This window comes from Coregonus lavaretus (genome assembly GCF_964263955.1).
Source record: "Coregonus lavaretus genome assembly, contig: HAP1_SCAFFOLD_1447, whole genome shotgun sequence".
Taxonomy (NCBI): Eukaryota; Metazoa; Chordata; class Actinopteri; order Salmoniformes; family Salmonidae; genus Coregonus; species Coregonus lavaretus.
This window is the reverse complement of record NW_028157647.1, coordinates 5,303-30,596: the sequence shown is the minus strand read 5'-3', so window position 1 is coordinate 30,596 and position 25,294 is coordinate 5,303. Positions and strand designations below refer to the sequence as shown.

Below are 25,294 nucleotides of genomic sequence, written 5' to 3'. Positions count from 1 at the left end.
AGTACAGAGAGATCCTTGATGAAAACCTGCTCCAGAGCACTCAGGACCTCAGTCTGGTGTGAAGGTTCACCTTCCAACAGGACAATGATCCTAAGCACACAGCCAAGACAATGCAGGAGTGGCTTCGGGACAAGTCTCTGAATGTCCTTGAGTGGTCCATCCAGAGCCCAGACTTCAACCCGATCGAATATCTCTGGAGAGACATGAAAATAGCTGTACAACGACCCTCCCCATCCAACATGACCGAGCTTGAGAGGATCTGCATAGAAGAATGGGATAAAATTCCCAAATACAGGTGTGCCAAGCTTGTAGCGTCATACCCAAGAAGACTCAAGGCTGTAATCTCTGCCAAAGGTGCTTCAACAAAGTACTGAGTAAAGTGTCTGAATACTTATGTAAATGTGATATTTCAGTTTTTATTTGTAAGACATTTGCAAAAATTTCAAAAACCTGTTTTTGCTTTGTCTTAATGGGTATTGAGTGTAGATTGATGAGGACACATAAACAAAATAAGGCTGTAATGTAACAAAATGTGGAAAAAGTCAATGGGTCTGAATCAGAGCATATGAGCGGAGTGGAGCGGTGAGAATCTCAGCTCCTCGCTCACGGAGTTGTTCACCCCTCCGCTCCCCCCGCTCAAAGCCACATCAGGCCAGTCCGCTCATTATCGCTCAGCGCTCAACGTAGTTTGCATCGCGCTCCACTCAAATCGCCCCCGCTCACTCCAAAAAAGGAACGAAATCTGCATGTATTTCACTTTTAGCTTAAACCACAGCCTTACTTTATCTCCCCGAATTTGTTGCATACAGACTCATCTCGGATTATCCATTCTGTCTTGAAACGGGGATCTAACACTGACTCTAAAATGAGATGTTAATCAGTATAGTATATTCCATAGCGAATTGACACGTTGTTTGCCAATGTTTCTGCAAAAGCAGCGATGCCCATTGGAAGTGCAGCGGGAGTGTAATCGGTGAGCAGGGATTTGATTTCTGTGACAGCAGGGAGGATCATCCCCAGGTTCCCCAGCTCCTTCTGCATTTTGTCTGTGAGGTCTGCTAGTGGTGTCAGCACACGGACAAGGTGCGTCAGCTGCGGTACTTGATTCAGGGTGATGTTAGCAACATTAGACTTGAGTTTGTTTTGCCATAACGGGTCTTTTTGGAACAACCGGATGAACGACTGAATGGCGCAGGCATTTGTGGGGCGGACACCTAATTGGTCGGTTTCCTCTGTGCTCTTGCGTACACTTTTCACCAGGTGCCCGACTTTCACTAACAGCCTATTAATGTTGTCGTGCTCGTTAACGGCGTTTTTGATCGCCAGCTGAAGCATGTGAATGGGGCATCTCAGATGTAAATTTGACAAAGTAAAGTACTGATTTATCATAGTTTCTTGGGGGGGGTGTAGCCCGGTTGAGCTGCGCTGGCGAAGTGTTGCATCCCTTCGCGTTCTCCTTTACTCAGCGGTTCATAGTCCATGAAAATCATTTTTTAAAATGCTACATCCAGCTCTCTTTTTCTCTCCCTTGTTATGGTTGGGCCTTTGCGTGCAGTGAATAAACTTCTGAATTCCTCAACCCTTTTCTCTTGTTGCTGCTGCTGCTCCTCGCTCTATAAAATACAAATTCTTGGACGACACAAATTAAATTAAACAGATGGATTCTGGGTCAGGCTTGAGCATGCTTCAGACTCTTGGTGTGAGCGAGCGAAATTGGAGCGGGACATAGGGCGACGCTCCGTCCTTTTAAAAATGCCGCTCTGCGCTCTGTTCAAAATCCGTCCGCTCACGCTCCACGCTCGCTCCCGCTCCACTCCGCTCATATGCTCTGGTCTGAATACATTCCGAATTCACTGTACTTACTTGAATAGATTCTCCAACTGCCTCAATTTTGGGTCCTTACAAAAACAAACTAATGGGCCATCTTCACGATATTTTAGGTGTTAGCAAAGCGCATGTGGACGAATGGAGACTAGGAAAAAATTGGGTTTGTCACCGGAGTGGTTCAGAATGTGTTGAGATGTTTGACTTTACCAGCGTAATCCACTTTCAATTTTAATAAATGTGACCGACCGGCTCGATTCAGTCTTATGTAACAATGTTTCAAATGGATAAAAGTAGAGACTCAGAGCTAGAAAATTGTATATCATACACTACAGTTGAGGAACAATGGGAAAGTAATTCTGCTTTGAAAGTTGATAAACTTGTAACCCCACTTTTGAGAAAATTGCCCTTGAATGTTTTGGTACACCTACTGGGAAGCTCTTCTTTGTCTACACCCATTAAGCATAATTCACAACCTCTTAAGCCTTAGCCCCACCCATCTCTTTAAGGATTTACATGTGAGGCCATGTGCTAAACAGAGTGAGTACGGTAGTGTACTAAACAACCAAAGATTTCAAGACTAAAGGCTGGTTTATACTACGTCTATCGACATGTCTGTAGACAGTTGTCGCAGTGACATCACGAACATTCTATTGTCATCTGACATCAAGCTTGTTGTTGTCGTTATGAAAAAGTAGAAACAGAAAAACTGCAGGCTGCATGACATCAGCAGCCGGGTGGTCCAAAATAGCATAACTGGTGTATTTTAACATCAATAAATCCATCCGTTTAAAATTTAATTTAGTGTATGTCAATCTAGCAAACCAGGCAACTTTCTAAACAATGTTTTGGTTAGTTTCTAGCTTGTTAGCTGGCTAGCCAGTTCAAATAATGACCATATCATATAGCTGACAACGTCTTAACTTTATTTAATTTGTATTCATTAATACAGGAAAATAAATTCCCAACAATATCATTATTTACAAGTTAATTGCGAGCTAATTACATTTTAGTCATTTAGAGCAATTAGGGTTAAGTGCCTTGCTCAAGGGCACATCAACAGATTTTTCACCTAGTCGGCTCGGGGATTAGAACCAGCGACCTTTCAGTTACTGGCACGACACTCTTAACCACTAAGCTACCTGCCACCCAAGCTACCTGCCGCCCAAAATAGCTTACCGTTGTGAGTGTGACGAAATAAAAGCAGGGCATTCTACCGGATATTCTTTTAACTTGGACACTGTCTCGTTGGCCTAACGTTATATTCCTAATTTGACTTTGGTGCAGGTCATGTTGTTCTTCACATTACCATCTGTGGTAAACACACACTGTATCAAATAAAATCTAAGTTTATTTGTCACACGCACAGGATACAGAAGATGTAAACGGTACAGTGAAATGGTTCATTGCATAGTGGAGTATTTTGTGTAGACATGTAGCTAGCTAGCTAAACAATGAACCATTATCCCAACTCATAACGTTACTACCCTGCATGAATCTACAGGTTGCTAATGCTAACCAACTAGTTTCAATGTTAGCTAGCTAACTAACAGTGCGCTTTAACTTGCAAGGAAAACGACTTTCTGACAAAATTAGAAACGTATAATATCTGAAAATGTAGCTAGCTAGACTCTCTTACCTGTATATATGGACAAATGTTTCTCCCTCTCTGTCATGGATGCCATGGTTGCCCTTAGTTTGAAGATGTAACCCAGAGACAGGTGTTTTATGCAACAGCCTTCTGTGTGTTCTCTTTTCGGCTCCCTACGCCTGAATTTTCTCCATCTCCTTAGCTATCATACTCTGTTTCCACCGGGCATTGCATTGCTTTCTAAACTCTGTCCTCCAGAAAGTCGAAAGCATTAGCAACACTTTTGCAGTTCTTTGTGATATCTTTCAAGAAAGCCGCGTTAGAAAGGATTACCTACACAAACTGAGTAGCTCATGTTATAGACAGAAGCGTGCTACATGGCAGACCAATCCAAACTCATCTCTCGGCAAGTCCAGGCCATCCATTATCTCAGCATTATCTCAGCCAATCATGGCTAACGGGAAGTTTCCTGTCTCTTTCCGTGGCTAAACAAACTAGGCTGGTAATTTAACAATTGTATTAGTATTTACAGATGGCATAGAAGTTTGTTATTAAGGCACATGAAAGTTCACATGTTCCAGAAGGCATTTCTGCCAAAAACAACGCATTTTGAGAGAAAGAGAGAGAGAGAGAAAAAAGAAACTCTAGTCAACAGGAACTCAATGGAGAACAATGACCAGAGCCGCCCTGCATCCGCCCTCTGTGTGTGTTTCATTTGCCTCTCATTGAGATTGGAAAGTAGAAAGAGTGAGAAAGCAAGTGTAGTGAGCTAGAGAGTAGAGCGAGAGAGAGTTGAGAGATACTGGGGAGGGTGGAGAGAGGCCTGTGGTGTTGATGGTATCCTAAATGAAATTATAAAAATATACAGACCACAAATTCAAATTGGCTATACTTAAACTCTTTAACATCATCCTTAGCTCTGGCATCTTCCCCAATATTTGGAACCAAGGACTGATCACCCCAATCCACAAAAGTGGAGACAAATTTGACCCCAATAACTACCGTGGGATATGCGTCAACAGCAACCTTGGGAAAGTCCTCTGCATTATCATTAAAGCTGCAAAATGTCACTTTTTGGGGCGACCCGACCAAATTCACATAGAAATAAATGTGTGTTATAGATCTGTCATTCTCCATCACTCTGACATAACACATCCCTCAAATCATTTGGAGAAAATATCCTTTCTATTTTATTCAGCAATGTTCAATTGTATTCTTCATACTATAAAATAATATTAAATAATGCCACGGAATTCTAAGCTAATCTTGTCTGCTAAATGAACTAGTGTAGCCCACGGCCATATGCCATAGCCAGATCAGGGCCTAACACAAGGACAACTGAAATGGATAATAATACATTTTCTTCATATCATGTTTCTTTATACCCGTCTAAAATAAATAATGGATTTATTGTGATGGTGTAGGCAATATTACATGGATTTATTGTGATGGTGTAGGCAATATTACATGGATTTATTGTGATGGTGTAGGCAATATTACATGGATTTATTGTGATGGTGTAGGCTATATTACATGGATTTATTAGACTTTTTTTTAAATGTTCCAAAGGTCAGCATCAGTGGCTTGTAGGCTATGTGTGGAAGCCAGGAGATGCTAAATGTGTTTATGTTAATTAACGCACAATTACCCTGAGACAAGCAGTTATTTGCTTGATGATCACCGGCTGACAAAATGAATGACCACCACATCCCAAGTTGAGGCTATCTGAAGGCTGGGACTAAAAACAAACAAAAGATAACTCATGTAAAATATACTGTCTGTGAAATGTATGTAGTATGTATAAGCTGGAAGTGGAAGCCTAGTAATGTTGTCCATTAGTTTACTCCAATTAGGGGAGGGGTGGTAGGGTTAGGGGAAAATCATAATAATAGAGGAAAATATATTTTAAAAGATATATATTTAAAGTAATATACATTACCAGTCAAAAGTTTGGACACACCTACTCATTCCAGGGTTTTTCTTTATTTTTCTACTATTTTCTACATTGTAGAATAATGGTGAAGACATCACAACTATAAAACAACACTTATGGAATCATGTAGTAACCAAAAAAGTGTTGGTTTTGGCCCACCAATGCCTCATTGAAAGGTTACCTTTTGAAATAGCAGCACAGTGAGCTGACATTCCTCTTCTCTTCTCATAGGAGAGAAACAGCACAGAGAGGGAGAGGTGTGTGTGTGTGTGTGTGTGTGTGTGTGGGTGTGTGTGTGTGTGTGTGTGTGTGTGTGTGTGTGTGTGTGTGTGTGTGTGTGTGTGTGTGTGTGTGTGTGTGTGTGTGTGTTGATGGACTGTGTCCTGTGTTTCCAGGAAAAAGGGGGAGCCATCAGAGGGGTGTACAGGAAACTCTAACAGGGCTGACTTCCTGTGGCTCTCCTGATGGCCGACCAGATAGTGTGTGTGTGTTGGGAGTTCTTGTGAAAATGTTGTTGCAAACTAAGCAGTAAGCATTGAAATGTGTTTTGGATTGCGCCCATCAACATCATGCTTTTGTTGTTTTGAGAAAGTTTGGGATTTTTTTTGATAAATGGGCTGGTATTCCCGAGATGCGATTAGTCCTGGTAAATCAGGGATCTCAGATTTCTCCCAACTGTATGTTATTAAGATCTCCAGACCTGTATGGCAGTATGTAAGGAGGGAGTGTGCTAGTGCAGTGGATGGCTAAGCTAGCATCGCACAGAGATGTCGCCTTCCTAAGACTTGAGGTGTAGTCACCTGGATCCACGGATGGATCCAATAGCAGTGATGATGCTTTGTAGAATATGTTGGGTCATTGTGACTAAGTCTGAATTCTGGGTTTTGCGTTGGAATAGAGAGCATTACATGTACAGTATATCAGTGCTAGTCCTGGAGAGAGAAAATTCAGACCGTTTCCTCTCAACATCCATTTTGTTCTTCCTGATCTCTGCTGTGACTTCCTACCTCACTGCAAAGCAGGAAGTGTAGTGAGTGATAACACACACCTGTGGTAATGATAATCCCTAAGTCAAGTGTCACTGTGTCATGTTCTCACTGCAGACCACACCTGTGATAGATAGATAGATAGATATGTTTCCCATGTCAATAATGCCTTTTGAATTGAATTGAATTCTGTAGGTCATGGTCTCTTCCTCAGTGGACTGAAAAGGGAAGTGGCTAATATTTCTCTCTCTCTATCTCTCTCTTTCTTCATATCGCTCTCTCTTTTGTCATATCTTTCTCTCTCCCTTTCTCTCTCTCTCTCTTTAGTGGCGATGTTGACTGACAGATGATTTGACAGAGGAAGACAGCAGGTAAGAAACTGCCCAATATTACTCTCCACTTCCTCCTTTTCTCTACTTCTCTTTTTCTCTTCTCTCTCTCTCTCTCGCTCTCTTTCTCTCTCTCTTTCTCTCTCGCTCTCTCTCTTTCTCTTTCTCTTTCTCTCGCTCTCTCTCTCTTTCTCTCTCTCTCTCCGTCTCTCTTTCTCTCTTTCTCTCTCTCTCGCTCTCTTTCTCTCTCTCAATTCAATTTTCAATTTAAGGGCTTTATTGGCATGGGAAACGTATGTTAACATTGCCAAAGCAAGTGAAGTAGATAGTAAACAAAAGTGAAATAAACAATAAATATTAACAGTAAACATTACTTTTTACTCTCTCTCTCTCTCTCTCTCTCTCTCTCTCTCTCTCTCTCTCTCTCTCTCTCTCTCGCGCGCTCTCTTTCAATTCAATTTCAATTTCAATTTAAGGGCTTTATTGGCATGGGAAACGTGTGTTAACATTGCCAAAGCAAGTGAAGTAGATAGTAAACAAAAGTGAAATAAACAATAAATATTAACAGTAAACATTACACTCAGAAGTTTCAAAAGAATAAAGACATTTCAAATGTCATATTATGTATATATACAGTGTTGTAACAATGTGCAAATAGTTAAAGTACAAATTGGAAAATAAATAAACATAAATATGGGTTGTATTTACAATGGTGTTTGTTCTTCACTGGTTGCCCTTTTCTTGTGGCAACAGGTCACAAATCTTGCAGCTGTGATGGCACACTGTGGTTTTTCACCCAGTAGATAAGGGAGTTTTTCAAAATTGGATTTGTTTTCGAATTCTTTGTGGATCGCTGTAATCTGAGGGAAATATGTGTCTCTAATATGGTCATACATTTGGCAGGAGGTTAGGAAGTGCAGCTCAGTTTCCACCTCATTTTGTGGGCAGTGTGCACATAGCCTGTCTTCTCTTGAGAGCCAGGTCTGCCTACGGCGGCCTTTCTCAATAGCAAGGCTATGCTCACTGAGTCTGTACATAGTCAAAGCTTTCCTTAAGTTTGGGTCAGTCACAGTGGTCAAGTATTCTGCCACTGTGTACTCTCTGTTTAGGGCCAAATAGCATTCTAGTTTGCTCTGTTTTTTTGTTTGTTCTTTCCAATGTGTCAAGTAATTCTCTTTTTGTTTTCTCATGATTTGGTTGGGTCTAGTTGTGTTGTTGTTGTTGTTGTCCTGGGGCTGTGTGGGGTCTGTTTGTGTTTGTGAACAGAGCCCCAGGACAAGCTTACTTAGGGGACTCTTCTCCAAGTTCATCTCTCTGTAGGTGATGGCTTTGTTATGGAAGGTTTGGGAATCGCTTCCTTTTAAGTGGTTATAGAATTTAACGGCTCTTTTCTGGATTTTGATAATTAGCGGGTATTGGCCTAATTCTGCTCTGCATGCATTATTTGGTGTTTTACGTTGTACACGGAGGATGTTTTTGCAGAATTCTGCATGCAGAGTCTCAATTTGGTGTTTGTCCCATTTTGTGAATTCTTGGTTGGTGAGCGGACCCCAGACCTCAGAACCATAAAGGGCAATGGGTTCTATAACTGATTCAAGTATTTTTTAGCCAGATCCTAATTGGTATGTCAAATTTTATGTTCCTTTTGATGGCATAGAAGGCCCTTCTTGCCTTGTCTCTCAGATCGTTCACAGCTTTGTGGAAGTTACCTGTGGCGCTGATGTTTAGGCCGAGGTATGTATAGTTTTTTGTGTGCTCTAGGGCAACGGTGTCTAGATGGAATTTGTATTTGTGGTCCTGGCAACTGGACCTTTTTTGGAACACCATTATTTTTGTCTTACTGAGATTTACTGTCAGGGCCCAGGTCTGACAGAATCTGTGCAGAAGATCTAGGTGCTGCTCTCGCTCCCCCCCCATCTCTCTCTCTCTCTCTCTCTCTCTCTTTCTCTTTCTCTTTCTTTCTCTCTCTCGCCTCTCTCTCGCTCTCTTTCTCTCTCATTCTTTCTCTCTCATTTGTCCCCTCTTTCACCCCTCTATAGAAAGACAATTACTGTGAAATAATGATATTTATATGCACCCCCCCTCCTCTCTCTGTCTCCGTAGCGAAAGTCTCTGTGGTTATTATGGGCTGTGCCCACTGTAAGCAGAAGAATGCTGCAGCCAAGGCAGCCGAGGTATCTGACCCGTCTCCTAGCAACAGCCCTGATGGGGGTGTGTCTACAGTGTTGGCCACGCCCCATTATCACCCTGACCCCACCCACCAGACTATACCTGACTTCAACAGGCCATTTGGCTCTGCCTGTTTCCCCAACACCAACACACAACCCCGGGCAGGGGCCATCACAGGTAGTGTGTAGTGATGTGTGTCTGTTGCAGGGGCCATCACAGGTAGTGTGTAGTGATGTGTGTCTGTTGCAGGGGCCATCACAGGTAGTGTGTAGGGATGTCTGTCTTTGTGTGTGAAGTATGTGTGTCTGTGTGTGAACTGTGGAGTGCAGAGGGGAACTCTTTTTTTTTCATAGTGTGTTTGATTTTGTGGCTGTACTATCAATGCTTACTGTCTGTCTGTGTGTGTGTGTGTGTGTGTGAAGGTGTAACTCTCTTCATAGTGTGTTTGTGTGTGCAGGTGGAGGTGTGACGCTCTTTATAGCGTTGTATGACTATGATGCTCGTACTGAAGATGATCTGTCCTTCCAGAAGGGAGAGAAGTTCCACATCATCAACAACACGTGAGAGTCACGTTCACATTACACACTCAGCTCCAGATAGTGTCTTTCCACACTTTCAGAAGTGAATCAAATGAAGAGTCAGCTCCATCCAATGTGATGACTGTCTGTCTCAACAGAGAGGGGGACTGGTGGGAGGCCCGGTCGTTGGACACGGGGAACTCAGGATACGTCCCTAGTAACTACGTCGCTCCTGTTGACTCTATACAGGCTGAGGAGTGAGTACACACACACATGCACACAAACACACACATACACACACACACACACACACCCCTACTCGCCAACTACAGTACAACATCTGTGTCTGAACTGTAAGAAATATAGAGGTGACTGGTTGTCATGGTGATATATTGTATGACTAATATGTGAAATGTGTGTGTGTGTGTTGCCAGGTGGTATTTTGGGAAGATGGGGAGGAAGGATGCGGAGAGACAGCTCCTGGGTCAGGGGAACCCCAGAGGAACATTCCTTATCAGAGAGAGTGAGACCACCAAGGGTACGTACGCACACACACACACACACACACACACATTGTCTTGGGTACAGCTTTAGAATCATCAGGGTATTAACTTCTCGATTTCCCTTCTCTCTCTCTCTCTCTCTCTCTCTCTCTCTCTCTCTCTCTCTCTCTCTCTCGCTCTCTTTCTTTCTCTCTCTCTCTTTCTTTCTCTCACCTCCCTCTTTCTTTCTCTCTCTCTCTCTCTCTCTCTCTCTCTCTCTCTCTCTCTCTCTCTCTCTCTCTCTCTCTCTCTCTCTCTCTCTCTCTCTCTCGCTCTCTTTCTTTCTTTCTCTCTCTCTCTTTCTTTCTCTCACCTCCCTCTTTCTCTCTCTCTCTCTCTCTAGGTGCCTACTCTCTGTCTGTCTGTGACTGGGATGATGGTAAAGGTGACCACGTCAAGCATTATAAGATCAGGAAGCTGGACAGTGGAGGATATTACATCACAACACGCACACAGTTTGACACCGTGCAACAACTGGTGGAGCACTACAAAGGTGTGATTATGGTGTAGGGGCTAGGGTGTAGGGGATAGGGTGTAGGGGATAGGGTGTAGGGGATAGGGGATAGGGTGTAGGGGCTAGGGGGGGAGTAAATAGAATCTAGGGGCTATGGGTAAAGTGCAGAGGGGGTGTATGTATCTATGTCCAAGCCTTCTGTAAGTCAGATCCCTCTGTTTCCTCTCCTCTCTCCCAGTGTCTGTCTGCCCTCTGGTGGTGCGGTCTTGTGTTGCAGCTTCACTGCACTGCGTATGTGTGTGCTAATTCCTGTGTCTGTATGTCCAATATCCATTCTAGCATACTAAATATGATCAAGTAATGCATTATCAAGCACATTAAATAAGCAGCTGTGGCAATTGGATAGCATTGTGTGTTAGTTCTATTGGATAGCATTGTGTGTTAGTTCTATTGGATAGCATTGTGTGTCAGTGCTATTGGATAGCGTTGTGTGTCAGTGCTATTGGATAGCATTGTGTGTCAGTGCTATTGGATAGCATTGTGTGTCAGTGCTATTGGATAGCGTTGTGTGTCAGTGCTATTGGATAGCGTTGTGTGTCAGTGCTATTGGATAGCATTGTGTGTCAGTGCTATTGGATAGCATTGTGTGTCAGTGCTATTGGATAGCATTGTGTGTCAGTGCTATTGGATAGCATTGTGTGTCAGTGCTATTGGATAGCATTGTGTGTGTCTGTAAGATACACTGCATCACCAAAAGTATGTGGACAGCCCTTCAAATTAGTGGATTCAGCTATTTCAGCCACACCAATTGCTGACGTGTATAAAATCGAGCACACAGCCATGCAATCTCCATAGACAAACATCGGCAGTAGAATGGCCTTACTGAAGAGCTCAGTGACTTTCCAACAAGTCAGTTCGTCACATTTCTGCCCTGCTAGAGCTGCCCCAGTCAACTGTAAGTGCTGAATCTTCCAGGAGCTACAACGGCTTATCCGTGAAGTGGTAGGCCACACAAGCTCACAGAACGGGACCACCGAGTGCTGAAGTCCGTAGCGCGTAAATATCTTCTGTCCTCGGTTGCAACACTCACTACTGAGTTCCAAACTGCCTCTGGAAGCAACCTCAACACAAGAACTGTTCGTCGGGAGCTTCATGAAATGGGTTTCCATGGCCGAGCAGCCGCACACAAGCCTAAGATCACCATGCGAAATGCCAAGCGTCGGCTGGAGTGGTGTAACGCTCGCTGCCATTGGACTCAGGGAGCAGTGGAAACGTGTTCTCTGGAGTGAGGAATCACATTTCACCATCTGGAAGTCCAACGGACAAATCAGGGTTTGGCAGATGCCAGGAGAACGATACCTGCCCTAGTGTAAAGTGCCAACTGTAAAGTTTGGTGTAGGAGGAATAATGCTCTCGGGCTGTTTTTCATGGTTCGGGCTAGGCCCCTTAGTTCCAGTGAAGGGAAATCTTAACGCTACAGCATACAATGACATTCTAGACGATTCTGTGCTTCCAACTTTGTGGCAACAGTTTAGGGAAGGCCCTTTCCTGTTTCAGGAAGATAATGCCCCCGTGCACAAAGCGAGGTCCATACGGAAATGGTTTGTTGACATTGGTACGGAAGAACTTGACTGGCCTGCACAGAGTCCTGACCTCAACCCCATCGAACACCTTTGGGATGAATTGGAACGCCGACTGCGAGCCAGGCCTAATCGCCCAACATCAGTGCCCGACCTCACTAATGTTCTTGTGGCTGAATGGAAGCAAGTCCCCGCAGCAATGTTCCAACATCTAGTGGAAAGCCTTCCCAGAAGAGTGGAGGCTGTTATAGCAGCAAAGGGGGGACCAACTCCATATTAATGCCTATGATTTTGGAATTATATGTTCGATGAGCAGGTGTCCACATGTTTGTTAGTACTTTTTAGTGGATCAAGTAAAGCTGTTTTATATGTTCTATATGTGTATGTTGCCTTTGATCTCTTCCTCCCCTCTCGCTCTGTCTGTCTCTCTCCCTTTGTGTCTCTCTGTCTCTGTCTCTGTCTCTGTCTCTGTCTCTGTCTCTGTCTCTGTCTCTGTCTCTGTCTCTGTCTCTGTCTCTCTCCCTTTGTGTGTCTCTCTCTCTCTCTCTCTCTCTCTCTCTCTCTCTCTCTCTCTCTCTCTCTCTCTCTCTCTCTCTGTCTCTCTCTGTCTGTCTCTGTCTCTGTCTCTGTCTCTGTCTCTGTCTCTGTCTCTGTCTCTCTCTCTCTCTCTCTCTCTCTCTCTCTCTCTCTCTCTGTCTCTGTCTGTCTCTGTCTCTGTCTCTGTCTCTGTCTCTCTGTCTCTGTCTGTCTCTGTCTCTGTCTCTGTCTCTGTCTCTGTCTCTCTCTCTGTCTCTGTCTCTGTCTCTGTCTCTGTCTCTGTCTCTGTCTGTCTCTGTCTCTGTCTCTGTCTCTGTCTCTGTCTCTGTCCTCTCTCTCTCTCTCTCTCTCTCTCTCTCTCTCTCTCTCTCTCTCTCTCTGTCTCTGTCTCTGTCTCTGTCTCTGTCTCTGTCTCTCTCTCTCTCTCTCTCTCTCTCTCTCTCTCGCTCTCTCTCTCTCTCTCTCTCTCTCTCTCTCTCTCTGTCTCTGTCTCTCTATGTCTCTGTCTCTCTCTCTGTGTCTCTCTCTCACTCCCCTCAGAGCGAGCTGCAGGTCTGTGCTGTAGGTTGATTGGCAGCTGTAGGCGGGGCATGCCTAAGCTTGCGGACCTATCGGTAAAGACAAAGGACGTGTGGGAGATTCCCAGAGAGTCTCTCCAGCTCATTAAGAAGCTGGGCAACGGGCAGTTTGGAGAAGTCTGGATGGGTAGGAACTAGTTCTCTGTCTTTGCATGCCTCTTCATCTCATTTCATCTCCCTCCCTCTACCCCATCCTCCTATCACTCTCCCTCCCATCTCCACTCCTACCATCCCCTCCTCCCTCTCCACCCCCTCCCTCTTCTAGGCAGTAACGATGGGATGTGTCACTTCTTGACCATGTCCTGTCCCAATTCAACGCCCCTCACCCTGGGGTTGGGGCGGGACGCCTGGGAGGTTGCCCGGGAAATGCTGGCCCTAAACAGGAAGTTGGGCCAGGGCTGCTTCGGAGATGTCTGGATGGGTGAGACCGACTGTCAATCAATCAATCAGTCACCTTCTTATACTGTATGTTGACACACTGCTTACAGTCTGTGTCCCAGAAGGGCTTCTCAGTGTGTCTCTGGATGTTCCCAATCTGGTGCTTATATGGTGGTGTATCTAGCGCTCTCTATTCCCAGTGTCCAGTCCAGTGCTGTTCTGTGTCAGTGTAATAGTGTCTGTGTGTGTCCACACCAGGAGGTCTGTTACTGGTCCAGCTTCATGCTGCTACTGTAGCTTCATGCTGGTACTCCTTCTCTGCTCCCCTCCCTCCTCCCCTCCCTCCCCCTTTATCCTCCCTTCTCTCCTCCTCTCCCTCCTCCCCTCCCTCCACCCTCTCTCCTCCCTTCTCTCCTCCCCTCCCTCCTCTCCTCCCTCCTCCCCTCCCTCCCCCTTTCTCCTCCCTTCTCTCCCCCCTCTCTCCTCCCTTCTCTCCTCCCCTCCCTCCTCCCCTCTCTCCTCCCCTCCCTCCCCCCTTTCTCCTCCCCTCTCTCTCTCCTCTCTCCTCCCTTCTCTCCTCCCCTCCCTCCCCCCTTTCTCCTCCCCTCTCCCCCCTCATTCCTCCCCTTCCTTCCCCTCTTTCCTCCCCTCCTTTCTCCTCCTCTCCCTCCTCACCTCTCTCCTCCTCTCTCCTCCCCTTCCTCCCCCTCTCTCCTCCCCTCCCTCCCCCTTTCTCCTCCCCTCCTTTCTCCTCCCCTCCTTTCTCCTCCTCTCCCTCCTCCCCTCTCTCCTCCCCTCTCTCCTCCCCTTCCTTCCCCTCTTTCCTCCCCTCCTTTCTCCTCCTCTCCCTCCTCCCCTCTCTCCTCCTCTCTCCTCCCCTTCCTCCCCCTCTCTCCTCCCCTCCCTCCCCCTTTCTCCTCTCCTCCTTTCTCCTCCTCTCCCTCCTCCCCTCTCTCCTCCCCTCCCTCCTCCTCTCTCCTCCTCTCCCTCCTCCCCTCCCTCCTCCCCTTTCTCCTCCCCTCTCTCCCAACTGTTACCCCACCCTGCCTCCTCCATGCATGACCTCATCCTCACTCTTCATGTGTTTACTATATAACTCTGTGTGTAGGTGTGCGTGTGTGTATATCATTGTTTGTGTGGGTGTCTGCCTCTGTGTGTGTGTAACTGCCTGTTGTGTGTATCAGGTATGTGGAACGGCACCACCAAGGTAGCAGTGAAGACGTTGAAGCCAGGCACCATGTCTCCAGAGGCCTTCCTAGAAGAGGCTCAGATCATGAAGAGACTGAGACATGACAAACTGGTGCAGCTGTACGCTGTGGTGTCTGAGGAACCCATCTACATCATCACAGAGTTCATGAGCCAAGGTACTCACATATGCAAGCACATGCACATACAGTGGGGAGAACAAGTATTTGATACACTGCCGATTTTGCAGGTTTTCCTACTTACAAAGCAGGTAGAGGTCTGTCATTTTTATCATAGGTACACTTCAACTGTGAGAGACGGAATCTAAAACAAAAATCCAGAAAATCACATTGTATGATTTTTAAGTAATTAATTTGCATTTTATTGCATGACATAAGTATTTGATACATCAGAAAAGCAGAACTTAATATTTGGTACAGAAACCTTTGTTTGCAATTACAGAGATCATACGTTTTCTGTAGGTCTTGACCAGGTTTGCACACACTGCAGCAGGGATTTTGGCCCACTCCTCCATACAGACCTTCTCCAGATCCTTCAGGTTTCGGGGCTGTCGCTGGGCAATACGGACTTTCAGCTCCCTCCAAAGATTTTCTATTGGGTTCAGGTCTGGAGACTGGCTAGGCCACTCCAGGACCTTGAGATGCTTCTTACGGAGCCACTCCTTAGTTGCCCTGGCTGTGTGTTTCGGTCGTTGTCATGCTGGAAGACCCAGCCATGACCCATCTTCAATGCTCTTACTTAGGGAAGGAGGTTGTTGGCCAAGATCTCGCGATACATGGCCCCATCCATCCTCTCCTCAACACGGTGTAGTCGTCCTGTCCCCTTTGCAGAAAAGCATCCCCAAATAATGATGTTTCCACCTCCATGCTTCACGGTTGGGATGGTGTTCTTGGGGTTGTACTCATCCTTCTTCTTCCTCCAAACACGGTGAGTGGAGTTTAGACCAAAAAACTATATTTTTGTCTCATCAGACCACATGACCTTCTCCCATTCCTCCTCTGGATCATCCAGATGGTCATTGGCAAACTTCAGACGGGCCTGGACATGCGCTGGCTTGAGCAGGGGGACCTTGCGTGCGCTGCAGGATTTTAATCCATGACGGCGTAGTGTGTTACTAATGGTTTTCTTTGAGACTGTGGTCCCAGCTCTCTTCAGGTCATTGACCAGGTCCTGCCGTGTAGTTCTGGGCTGATCCCTCACCTTCCTCATGATCATTGATGCCCCACGAGGTGAGATCTTGCATGGAGCCCCAGACCGAGGGTGATTGACCGTCATCTTGAACTTCTTCCATTTTCTAATAATTGCGCCAACAGTTGTTGCCTTCTCACCAAGCTGCTTGCCTATTGTCCTGTAGCCCATCCCAGCCTTGTGCAGGTCTACAATTTTATTCCTGATGTCCTTACACAGCTCTCTGGTCTTGGCCATTGTGGAGAGGTTGGAGTCTGTTTGATTGAGTGTGTGGACAGGTGTCTTTTATACAGGTAACGAGTTCAAACATGTGCAGTTAATACAGGTAATGAGTGGAGAACAGGAGGGCTTCTTAAAGAAAAACTAACTGGTCTGTGAGTGCCGGAATTCTTACTTGTTGGTAGGTGATCAAATACTTATGTCATGCAATAAAATGCAAATGAATTACTTAAAAATCATACAATGTGATTTTCTGGATTTTTGTTTTAGATTCCGTCTCTCACAGTTGAAGTGTACCTATGATAAAAATTACAGACCTCTACATGCTTTGTATGTAGGTAAACCTGCAAAATCGGCAGTGTATCAAATACTTGTTCTCCCCACTGTAGCATGCACACACACACACACACACACACACACACACACACACACACACACACACACACACTCATACACTCACACACACACCCACACCCCCACATGTTTTCACAAAGATTTCTGACATTTATTCAACTGTGTGTACTGTAGGAAGCCTACTGGACTTTCTAAAGGACGGGGAAGGAGGAAATCTGAAGTTGCCTCAACTGGTGGATATGGCAGCACAGGTAAGAACACACATTCACCATCTTGACCATGTTCCTCATGTGGTTGGGGGCCGGCTTAGCACTTCGGACACTGGTGCCGCCTCACACTCTGCTGCAGGTGGGGACACGTGGTGAGTCGGATGGCGTGCATCTCTAACCCTTCCTCCTGTGTGTGTGTGTGTGTGTGTGTGTGTGTGTGTGTGTGTGTGTTTGGTGTTTGTGTGTGTTTGTGTGCGTGTGTTTATTTGTTTGTGTGTTTGTTTGTGTGTTTGTGTGCGTGTGTTTGTTTGTGTGTTTGTGTGTTTGTGTGTTTGTTTGTGTGTTTGTTTGTGTGTTTGTTTGTGTGTTTGTTTGTGTGTTTGTGTGCGTGTTGTGGGTAGATAGCGGCGGGCATGGCGTATATAGAGCGAATGAACTACATCCATCGTGATCTGCGAGCGGCTAACATTCTGGTCAGTGAAAATCTGGTGTGCAAGATCGCTGACTTTGGTCTGGCCAGACTCATAGAGGACAACGAGTACACTGCCAGACAAGGTAAGGGAGCGTGTGGCAACTCTTGATGTGAACAGGGCTTCATAAATACATTTGATTGATTGATTGATTTTACAGGTGCCAAGTTCCCCATCAAGTGGACAGCTCCTGAAGCAGCTCTATACGGGCGCTTCACCATCAAGTCTGACGTGTGGAGCTTTGGTATCCTGCTGACTGAGCTCATCACAAAGGGACGCGTACCTTACCCAGGTGGGTGGGGGGGGGGGGGGGGGGGGTCTGACTCTATCTCCCTCCTTTTTTCCAGACGTAGGATGCCGTGTGTTACACTACTAAACATCTCTCTGTATGTCTCCCTCTCCCTCTCCCTCTCCCTCTCTCCCTCTCCCTCTCCCTCTCCCTCTCCCTCTCCCTCTCCCTCTCCCTCTCCCTCCTCTTCTCTAGGTATGAATAACCGTGAGGTCCTGGAGCAGGTGGAGAGGGGCTACAGGATGCCCTGTGCGCTGGGTTGTCCTGCCTCCCTCCATGAGCTGATGGTGCAGTGCTGGAGGAGAGAGGCGGACGAGAGACACACCTTTGAATACCTGCAGGGCTTCCTGGAAGACTACTTCACTGCTACTGAACCCCAGTACCAGCCTGGGGAGAACCTGTGACCACACACACACACATGCACACTCACACCCACACACACACGCATGCACACACACACACACTTGTGTGTTCACAGACAGACAGACACTCACATAAACACACACTCACACACACACACACACACACACACAACCTACAACCTTACATACTGTAAGCCTTATCTACTCTATGTTGTTGTTGTTGTTGTTGTTGTTGCTGTCAGGGCAGAGCAATCAAACACAAGCCACAGAGTTCTCCCTCTCCTCCTATCTGTGCTCGGCTGCCCAGACCAGACCAGCAGAGTTAATGGGACTGTGTCTTGATAGCTTTACTGTGTTACCATGACAACAAGGCTACATCTATAGATGGCGGGTTGGGGGGGGGGGGTTAAGGTTAGGGTTTGGGTTATATGGGGGTTAGGGATCCAGGTTATAGTTTTGTAGGCTGTAGCGGGCCAGTTTGTGCCTTAAATCTTTACTCAGTGTAAGATGATGATGATGATGATGATGATGATGACTTCACTCCAATGCTTTTTACTCTTTAACCATCTTTAATGTCAAAGTGGATTTTTACTGTAACCATCTTTCTACAACACACTCTCTATCCATTATCTGGCAGCATCCCCACTCACACCAGTTTGTGTCACCGCTGACCCTCTAGCTGAGCTGTTTCAGGCAGCACGTCTGTGTTGTTACTGCTACGAGAACAAACTCTTTGATCTGGGACAACGATCGGCTCAAACATGAATGGCTTCAGTAGGTTTATTGGCTCCCTAACTAACGCTATTTCATCCTCTGTTATAAACTCTTTCTCAGACTCTGAGAAATTTTGGGGAGTTCCAACATTTTCTCTCCTGCCAGTGACGCAACAATGCCAATATGCCGATTTACAGTTACAGTTAGCTGCCGTTCTAGATCCTAGTGTTTCCATTCCCCTTTAAGTCAGATATTTTATGACAACCTTGGTTTAGTTTTTTTGTTTTTTTAGAGCTTCTGAATCTGGAGAGTAAATGCTACCAGAGGGGTCATGCCCATAGGGGGGCACATGGGCACGTGCCCCCTCAAATGTGCCCTGTTTAAAAACATTCAATAAAAAATATATATGTGTATATATATATATATTGTTGTTGTTGTTTCTCTGTAATACCACTAGCCACCTAGTAATTTTATAAAGTTGGTTTTAGCCCAGATAGGTTCCCAATCTCCCAACCTCATAACTGGATACCAAGAAGCCATTTCAGGCTATCAATCACGTTAGAGTAGCTAGCTTGTCTGTCTTAGCTGGCATGCCTGCTGTCAAGGTTGGTAGACTTTAGAAAAAGCAAGCAATAACTAAATGTACTGAATAAGTACTCACATTCCTTTCAATCTTTTACCCAGATTTTAGCAGATATGCAGAGAAGAATGCTGCCAGTAAATGCCAATGTTACAAATAAGCCTAGCTTGTGCATCATTATCACTAGCTATCACTATCCATCACTAGCCAACGCTAGCTAACAGGGAAGAAATCCTAGGGTGAGCACGAAGCGTGAATGAGCCAAGCTACAGCAGCTTGTGAAGTTGCTGGAGCCCGTTCGTAATCCACACCGACCAACTTCAAACTAACATCCAGTCGCAGTCTGATGTGGTGGTGTACCTTCTCAACCTTGAGGCACACCTGCAGTCAACTACTGTTGCAAAACAGTTGGCACAGATCCTCCTGAAGTCACTGTGTGAGCGCTTCGCATGCATACTGACTCCTCTGGCAGCCAACTTCGATCCAACCCCTGCAGCAGCTTGCCTGATGGACCCAAGTGTGTCTCTGGCACTTCGCTCAACACAGATGGAGCCACTGATGAGGGAAGCAGAGTCTTTTTGTACTTCAGCAAATCAGAGAATACAGCCGTGGAGCAGCAGGACCCAAGCAAGATGCCAGCACTTTGAATCAAGCAAGCATCTCGACCACAGTTCTTCAGAAATATAGCTTCCTCGCATCGAGGATTGTCCAGCTGGAGGGTCAACCTGGCAGGGCATTAAGTGCCCCGTGTGAGCTGGAACTACCTGGAAGAGGTAAAGGGGGACAGAGTCACCTCTCCAGGTCTGACTGTCACGCCCTGGCTCTGTGGACTCTTAAATGTTGAGCCAGGGTGTGTAGTGTCTATGTTTTGTTTTCTATGTGTTTCTTTCTAGATCGTTTATTTCTATGTTGGCCAGGGTGGTTCCCAATTAGAGACAGCTGTGGCTCGTTGTCTCTGATTGGGAACCATACTTAGGCAGCCTGTTTTGCACTTGTCATTTGTGGGATCTTGTTCCGGAGAGGTTTGTGTTTGTTAACCTTAGGACTTCACGTATCGTTTTGTTGTTTTGTGTTATTATGTAAGTACTCATTAAAATATGTATGCATATCACGCTGCGCCTTGGTCCACTCATTACGACGATCGTGACAGAAGATCCCACCAAAACAGGACCAAGCAGCGTGTCCAGGAGCAGACAGCCTGGACATGGGAGGAGATCCTGGATGGGAAGGGATCCTGGACTTGGGAGGAAATCCAGGCCGGAATGGATCGCCGTCCGTGGGAGGAGACTATGGAGGCGCGCCATAGAGAGGAGCAGCGGCACCAACCGTGCCGACGTCGGACACGCAAGAGGCAACCCCAATAAAACATTTTGGGGGGGCACACGGCTTGGACGACGGGGCAGCAGGAGGCAGCTACAGGGCGAATCTGCAGAATAGGAGAGGAGGCCACCAGGTTACGGGGGCTATTGGTCATGAGGGAGCAGGAGTTAGTTGGTCAGAGGGAGGAACTACTGGAGGCGATAAGGGAGAAGGAGAGTGTAGAGGCACGGCGAGAGGAACTGGTTAGGCAGCAGAGGGAGCGGAGGTTTATGAGGAAACCCAGTCCCGCTCCTCACACCAAGAAAGTGGTGTGTGTCACCAGTCCGGTTCGGACCGTTCCTGATCCCCGCACTATGTTAGTGGTGCGTGTTCCCAGTACGGCCCGACCCGTTCCTGCTTCCCGCACAAGGCCAGTGGTGTGTGTTCCCAGTACGGTCCGGCCCGTTCCTGCTCCCCGCACTAAGTTAGTGGTGCGTGTTCCCAGTACGGCCCGGCCTGTTCCTGCCCCTCGCACCAAGCCTGTGGTGCGCGTCGCCAGCCTGGCCCGGCCTGTTCCTGCCCCTCGCACTAAGCCTGTGGTGCGCGTCGCCAGCCCGGCCCGGCCTGTTCCTGCCCCTCGCACCAAGCCTGTGGTGCGCGTCGCCAGCCCGGCCCGGCCTGTTCCTGCTCCCCGCACCAAGGCCAGTGGTGCGCGTCGCCAGCCCGGCCCGGCCTGTTCCTGCTCCCCGCACCAAGCCTGTGGTGCGCGTCGCCAGCCTGGCCCGGCCTGTTCCTGCCCCTCGCACTAAGCCTGTGGTGCGCGTCGCCAGCCCGGCCCGGCCTGTTCCTGCCCCTCGCACCAAGCCTGTGGTGCGCGTCGCCAGCCCGGCCCGGCCTGTTCCTGCTCCCCGCACCAAGGCCAGTGGTGCGCGTCGCCAGCCCGGCCCGGCCTGTTCCTGCTCCCCGCACCAAGCCAGTGGTGCGCGTCGCCAGCCCGGTCCGGCCTGTTCCTGCTCCCCGCACCAAGCCAGTGGTGCGCGTCGTCAGCCCGGTCCGGCCCGTTCCTGCTCCCCGCACCAAGCCAGTGGTGCGCGTCGTCAGCCCGGTCCGGCCCGTTCCTGCTCCTGCACCAAGCCAGTGGTGCGCGTCGTCAGCCCGGTCCGGCCTGTTCCTGCTCCCCGCACCAAGCCAGTGGTGTGCGTCATCAGCCCGGTCCGGCCCGTTCCTGCTCCTGCACCAAGCCAGTGGTGCGCGTCGTCAGCCCGGTCCGGCCCATTCCTGCTCCCCGCACCAAGCCAGTGGTGCGCGTCGTCAGTCCGGCACAGCCCGTGCCTGTTCCACCGGTGCCTGGTCAGGTACCGGTCAGCTGCTCCACACCGGAGCCTAAGCAATCCGCTCCACCGATGTCCAGTCCAGCTCCAGCCAGCGGGACCAGACCAGGGGCGCTACGGGGGGGTAGCTAGAGAGTGGTGGTCACGCCCGGAGCCGGATCCGCCTCCGAGGCGGAATGCCCACCCAGCCCCTACCCTCTTGAGTTTGTGTGGCGCGGTCACAGTCCGCGCCTTTGGGGGGGGGGGGGGGGGGGGGTACTGTCACGCCCTGGCTCTGGGGACTCTTAAATGTTGAGCCAGGGTGTGTAGTGTCTATGTTTTGTTTTCTATGTGTTTCTTTCTAGATCGTTTATTTCTATGTTGGCCAGGGTGGTTCCCAATTAGAGACAGCTGTGGCTCGTTGTCTCTGATTGGGAACCATACTTAGGCAGCCTGTTTTGCACTTGTCATTTGTGGGATCTTGTTCCGGAGAGGTTTGTGTTTGTTAACCTTAGGACTTCACGTATCGTGTTGTTGTTTTGTGTTATTATGTAAGTACTCATTAAAAGATGTACGCATATCACGCTGCGCCTTGGTCCGCTCATTACGACGATTGTGACACTGACAGGATGGATGTTTATCTAAAGCTGTGACCTGTGGCACTGGATCTGGTGTCTGCCCCTGCATCCCAAGCGTTATTGGAGAGAATATTCAGCCTTTCATCAGGCTTGAGAAACCGAACAACCACCTCTCTGGAACGCAGATTCTTCTTGAAGATGAACCAGAGAATCTTGTTTGGTTGAACAGAAACACACACTGATAGATTTGTGAAGAAGTGTTGTATTGCTTATGTTTTTGCTGTTGTTTTTTATTAACCCTATTTGAAGGGGTTAATCAGTGACATGTTTAATATTACATAAACATAACATGTCAAATGTGCCATGACTTCATTTGTTTTTTTTTCCTCTCTCTTTCTGTCAGGTAAAGGTAAAGACACTTGATTCTTCTTACATCTACAACTAACGTTTAAAAAGCATTGGATTGGTGTAAACATGGGCAAGAGAGTTTCCTTCTACCATATTTCTTACACCAGTCTAGTTGCGTATCCTTTAAATCCAAGTCACATTAAGATTGATTTATAATTTTAAACCTAACCAAACCTATGTCCTGGCCATGGAGTTGTATAGAGTCCTCTAGTGGCCAAAAGCCTGAGTTAGCATGGGCAGCGCCACTGAGAACTTAAGCCATTTTGATTCAGTCAACTGGGCGGGACTTCCAACTTCATTGGCTGATCCCTCCTGATGACCCGGGTTGGCGTGACCTGATGACCCGGTTGGAGTCGTGACAGCCGGGTCATCAGGAGGGATCAGATGATACATTTTACTCTTGGAAGAAGAAAATGTACTATTTCAAGATGGAGCTGCCCATGCTCTCACAGACGCCGTCATGACACAGATACAGAGATGCTGTCTATCCAAGTCTATGGTCCCATCTCCTTATATGTTACTGGATTTTACATTTACATTTTAGTCATTTAGCAGACGCTCTTATCCAGAGCGACTTACAGTTAGTGAGTGCATACATTATTATTATTATTATAATAAAAATAAAAATAAATCATACTGGTAGGAATCGAACACACAACCGTGGCGTTGCAAACGCCATGCTCTACCAACTGAGCTACATCCCTGCCGGCCATTCCCTCCCCTACCCTGGACGACGCTGGGCCAATTGTGCGCCGCACCATGGGTCTCCCGGTCGCGGCCGGCTACGACAGAGCCTGGATTTGATTACTGCCCACCAGTGGCAAGAAGTGACATCCCCAAAAAACGAACTATAGGCCTACAACACATAAATGGCTCTTCCCACACATAGGCTGCTTTCTGCCCCTGAAACTGAAACGAAAACAGAAACTGAAACATATAAAAACTAAATATAAATGTTTTTATCGAACTGAAACTGAATAAAAACTAGTAAATCAAGTCTGTAAACTAACTGAAACTAAACTGAATTTCAAATAAAAATCTAAAAACTAATAGAAATAAAAACTATAATAACCTTGTTTTGACTGTTTCACTTCTCTGTCCTGTATACATATTTTAACCAATGGGAGAGCCAGGTGAGGTGAGCCAGGTGAGGGGTCACACTAATGATCAGAGGTCATATAGGTGAAAGGTGAGAGGTCGGAGTTGGGACCATGAGCAGGAGTGTGGATTTATTTATTTTACTGTTTTTATGATGATTGGAACCTTCAGATGTTTCTGTGCCTGTGGTAAAGGTCTATTCCACAATACCCGTGTGTCTTCTTTCCTTTGTGTCTAAGGGTAGTCTGCATACACATTTGTCTTTCCATCCTCACAAACACAGACACACACACATTTTGACTGGTGTGGTGAGTCTACTACAAATTGGGTTCCTCCTGTGGTTAGGTCAGTTTGTCTGCTGTTTTACCTATGCCATCACTGTCCCCCATAACCATAGGGTTACAACCGGTTATTACAGCACTGAGTGCCCTACTGTTTCTCTCGTCTCGCTCTCTCTTTCTCTTTCACCATCTCCGTTCTTTCTCTGATGACTCTCTATCTACCCCCACCGGCATTGCGTAACCCAGACAACAGCTTCTGATAAAAAAAAAAGAAAGAAAAAAGAAATACACTTCCCAGAGTTCTTATCGGTAGAACCGAGGGCAACTACGGGTTCCCGTGTGGGACTGACAGCCAGGCACGTCTAGCGATAAACGAGAGGGGAGATTGCAGTGTGTGAGAGAGAGAGAGAGACAGAGATAGAAAGGGGGATATAATATCGCGGGGAGAGAGAAACGGATGAAAGATTTGGTTCTTTCCTCTGTTTTCTTCCTGGAACGTCTGTCCCGCGCCTGTCTGCCACGGGATCGTTCTAGCGGGGTTTGAGGAGTGATCCTGTGAGTGCGTGCATGCAAAAGGGGTATCCGCCCCCCTGTCCGTCTCCCCTTCTCTCCATATCGTCTTCTTTAAAAAAAAAAAAATCTTCCTCCGTTTTCTGGGCTCTGCTGTTGATGAACACCAGCTTGTTTTTAGAGAAACGGTTTTCTGTGTCGGAGCCCTGCACGCACACAGACAGACAGAAGGAGACAGACAGACAACGACGTTAACTGGAGGAAGGAACGGAAAATGCTGTGCGCCAGCGGTGGCAGCCGTGATATTACCGAGAAATTCGTGACCCGCGCGACGAGAGGAGAGAAGCCCCGCTGCAGCACCGAGCCTCTCCCGGTGAGTGCGCATGCATCGTCTGTGTACACAACCCATATTTGCGTACTGGGCCGTTCTAAGCGCCGCTGCCAGAAGCGCGCGGCAGCACTGCATTTTTTTTTATTGAAGGAATTTGTATTAACCTCGGCGGTGCCGTTATAACTCGCGCTGGGTCAGTCTGCCACTGACGTGGTGGGCTCCCCTCTTATTACTGATGGTTAACACACACACACACACACACACACACACACACACACACACACAGAGTTAAGGCTATTGTTTCTGCTGGTTGTGAAACCCAAGATGTCTACCATACAAACACATATTCACACAGGACCGGATCCCCGTTACTGAGACAGACTGTCTCTCCTCTGCATTCACCGTGAATGGAGGCGAGCTCAATGGAACATTCGGTGCTCTGGTGCTGCTGTGCTGCTGTGGCGTGAGC

At 47.1% G+C, this 25,294-nt stretch overlaps 1 protein-coding gene across 1 annotated transcript in view; it reads left to right on the top strand.

Annotated features, from left to right (window-relative positions):
- LOC311125136 (proto-oncogene tyrosine-protein kinase Yrk-like) overlaps positions 1-18,139 on the top strand; it is a 37,810-nt gene extending 19,671 nt beyond the window's left edge. The window contains exons 2-13 of the mRNA XM_084199199.1: positions 6,662-6,705; positions 8,767-9,009; positions 9,290-9,392; positions 9,509-9,607; positions 9,785-9,888; positions 10,236-10,385; positions 13,004-13,168; positions 14,604-14,783; positions 16,561-16,637; positions 16,997-17,150; positions 17,226-17,357; positions 17,550-18,139. Coding sequence (XP_084055325.1) covers positions 8,787-9,009; positions 9,290-9,392; positions 9,509-9,607; positions 9,785-9,888; positions 10,236-10,385; positions 13,004-13,168; positions 14,604-14,783; positions 16,561-16,637; positions 16,997-17,150; positions 17,226-17,357; positions 17,550-17,758 — 1,596 coding nt within the window. The 5' untranslated portion in view covers positions 6,662-6,705; positions 8,767-8,786 and the 3' untranslated portion in view covers positions 17,759-18,139. The remainder of the gene's footprint in view (positions 1-6,661; positions 6,706-8,766; positions 9,010-9,289; positions 9,393-9,508; positions 9,608-9,784; positions 9,889-10,235; positions 10,386-13,003; positions 13,169-14,603; positions 14,784-16,560; positions 16,638-16,996; positions 17,151-17,225; positions 17,358-17,549) is intronic.
- Positions 18,140-25,294: the final 7,155 nt, after the last annotated feature.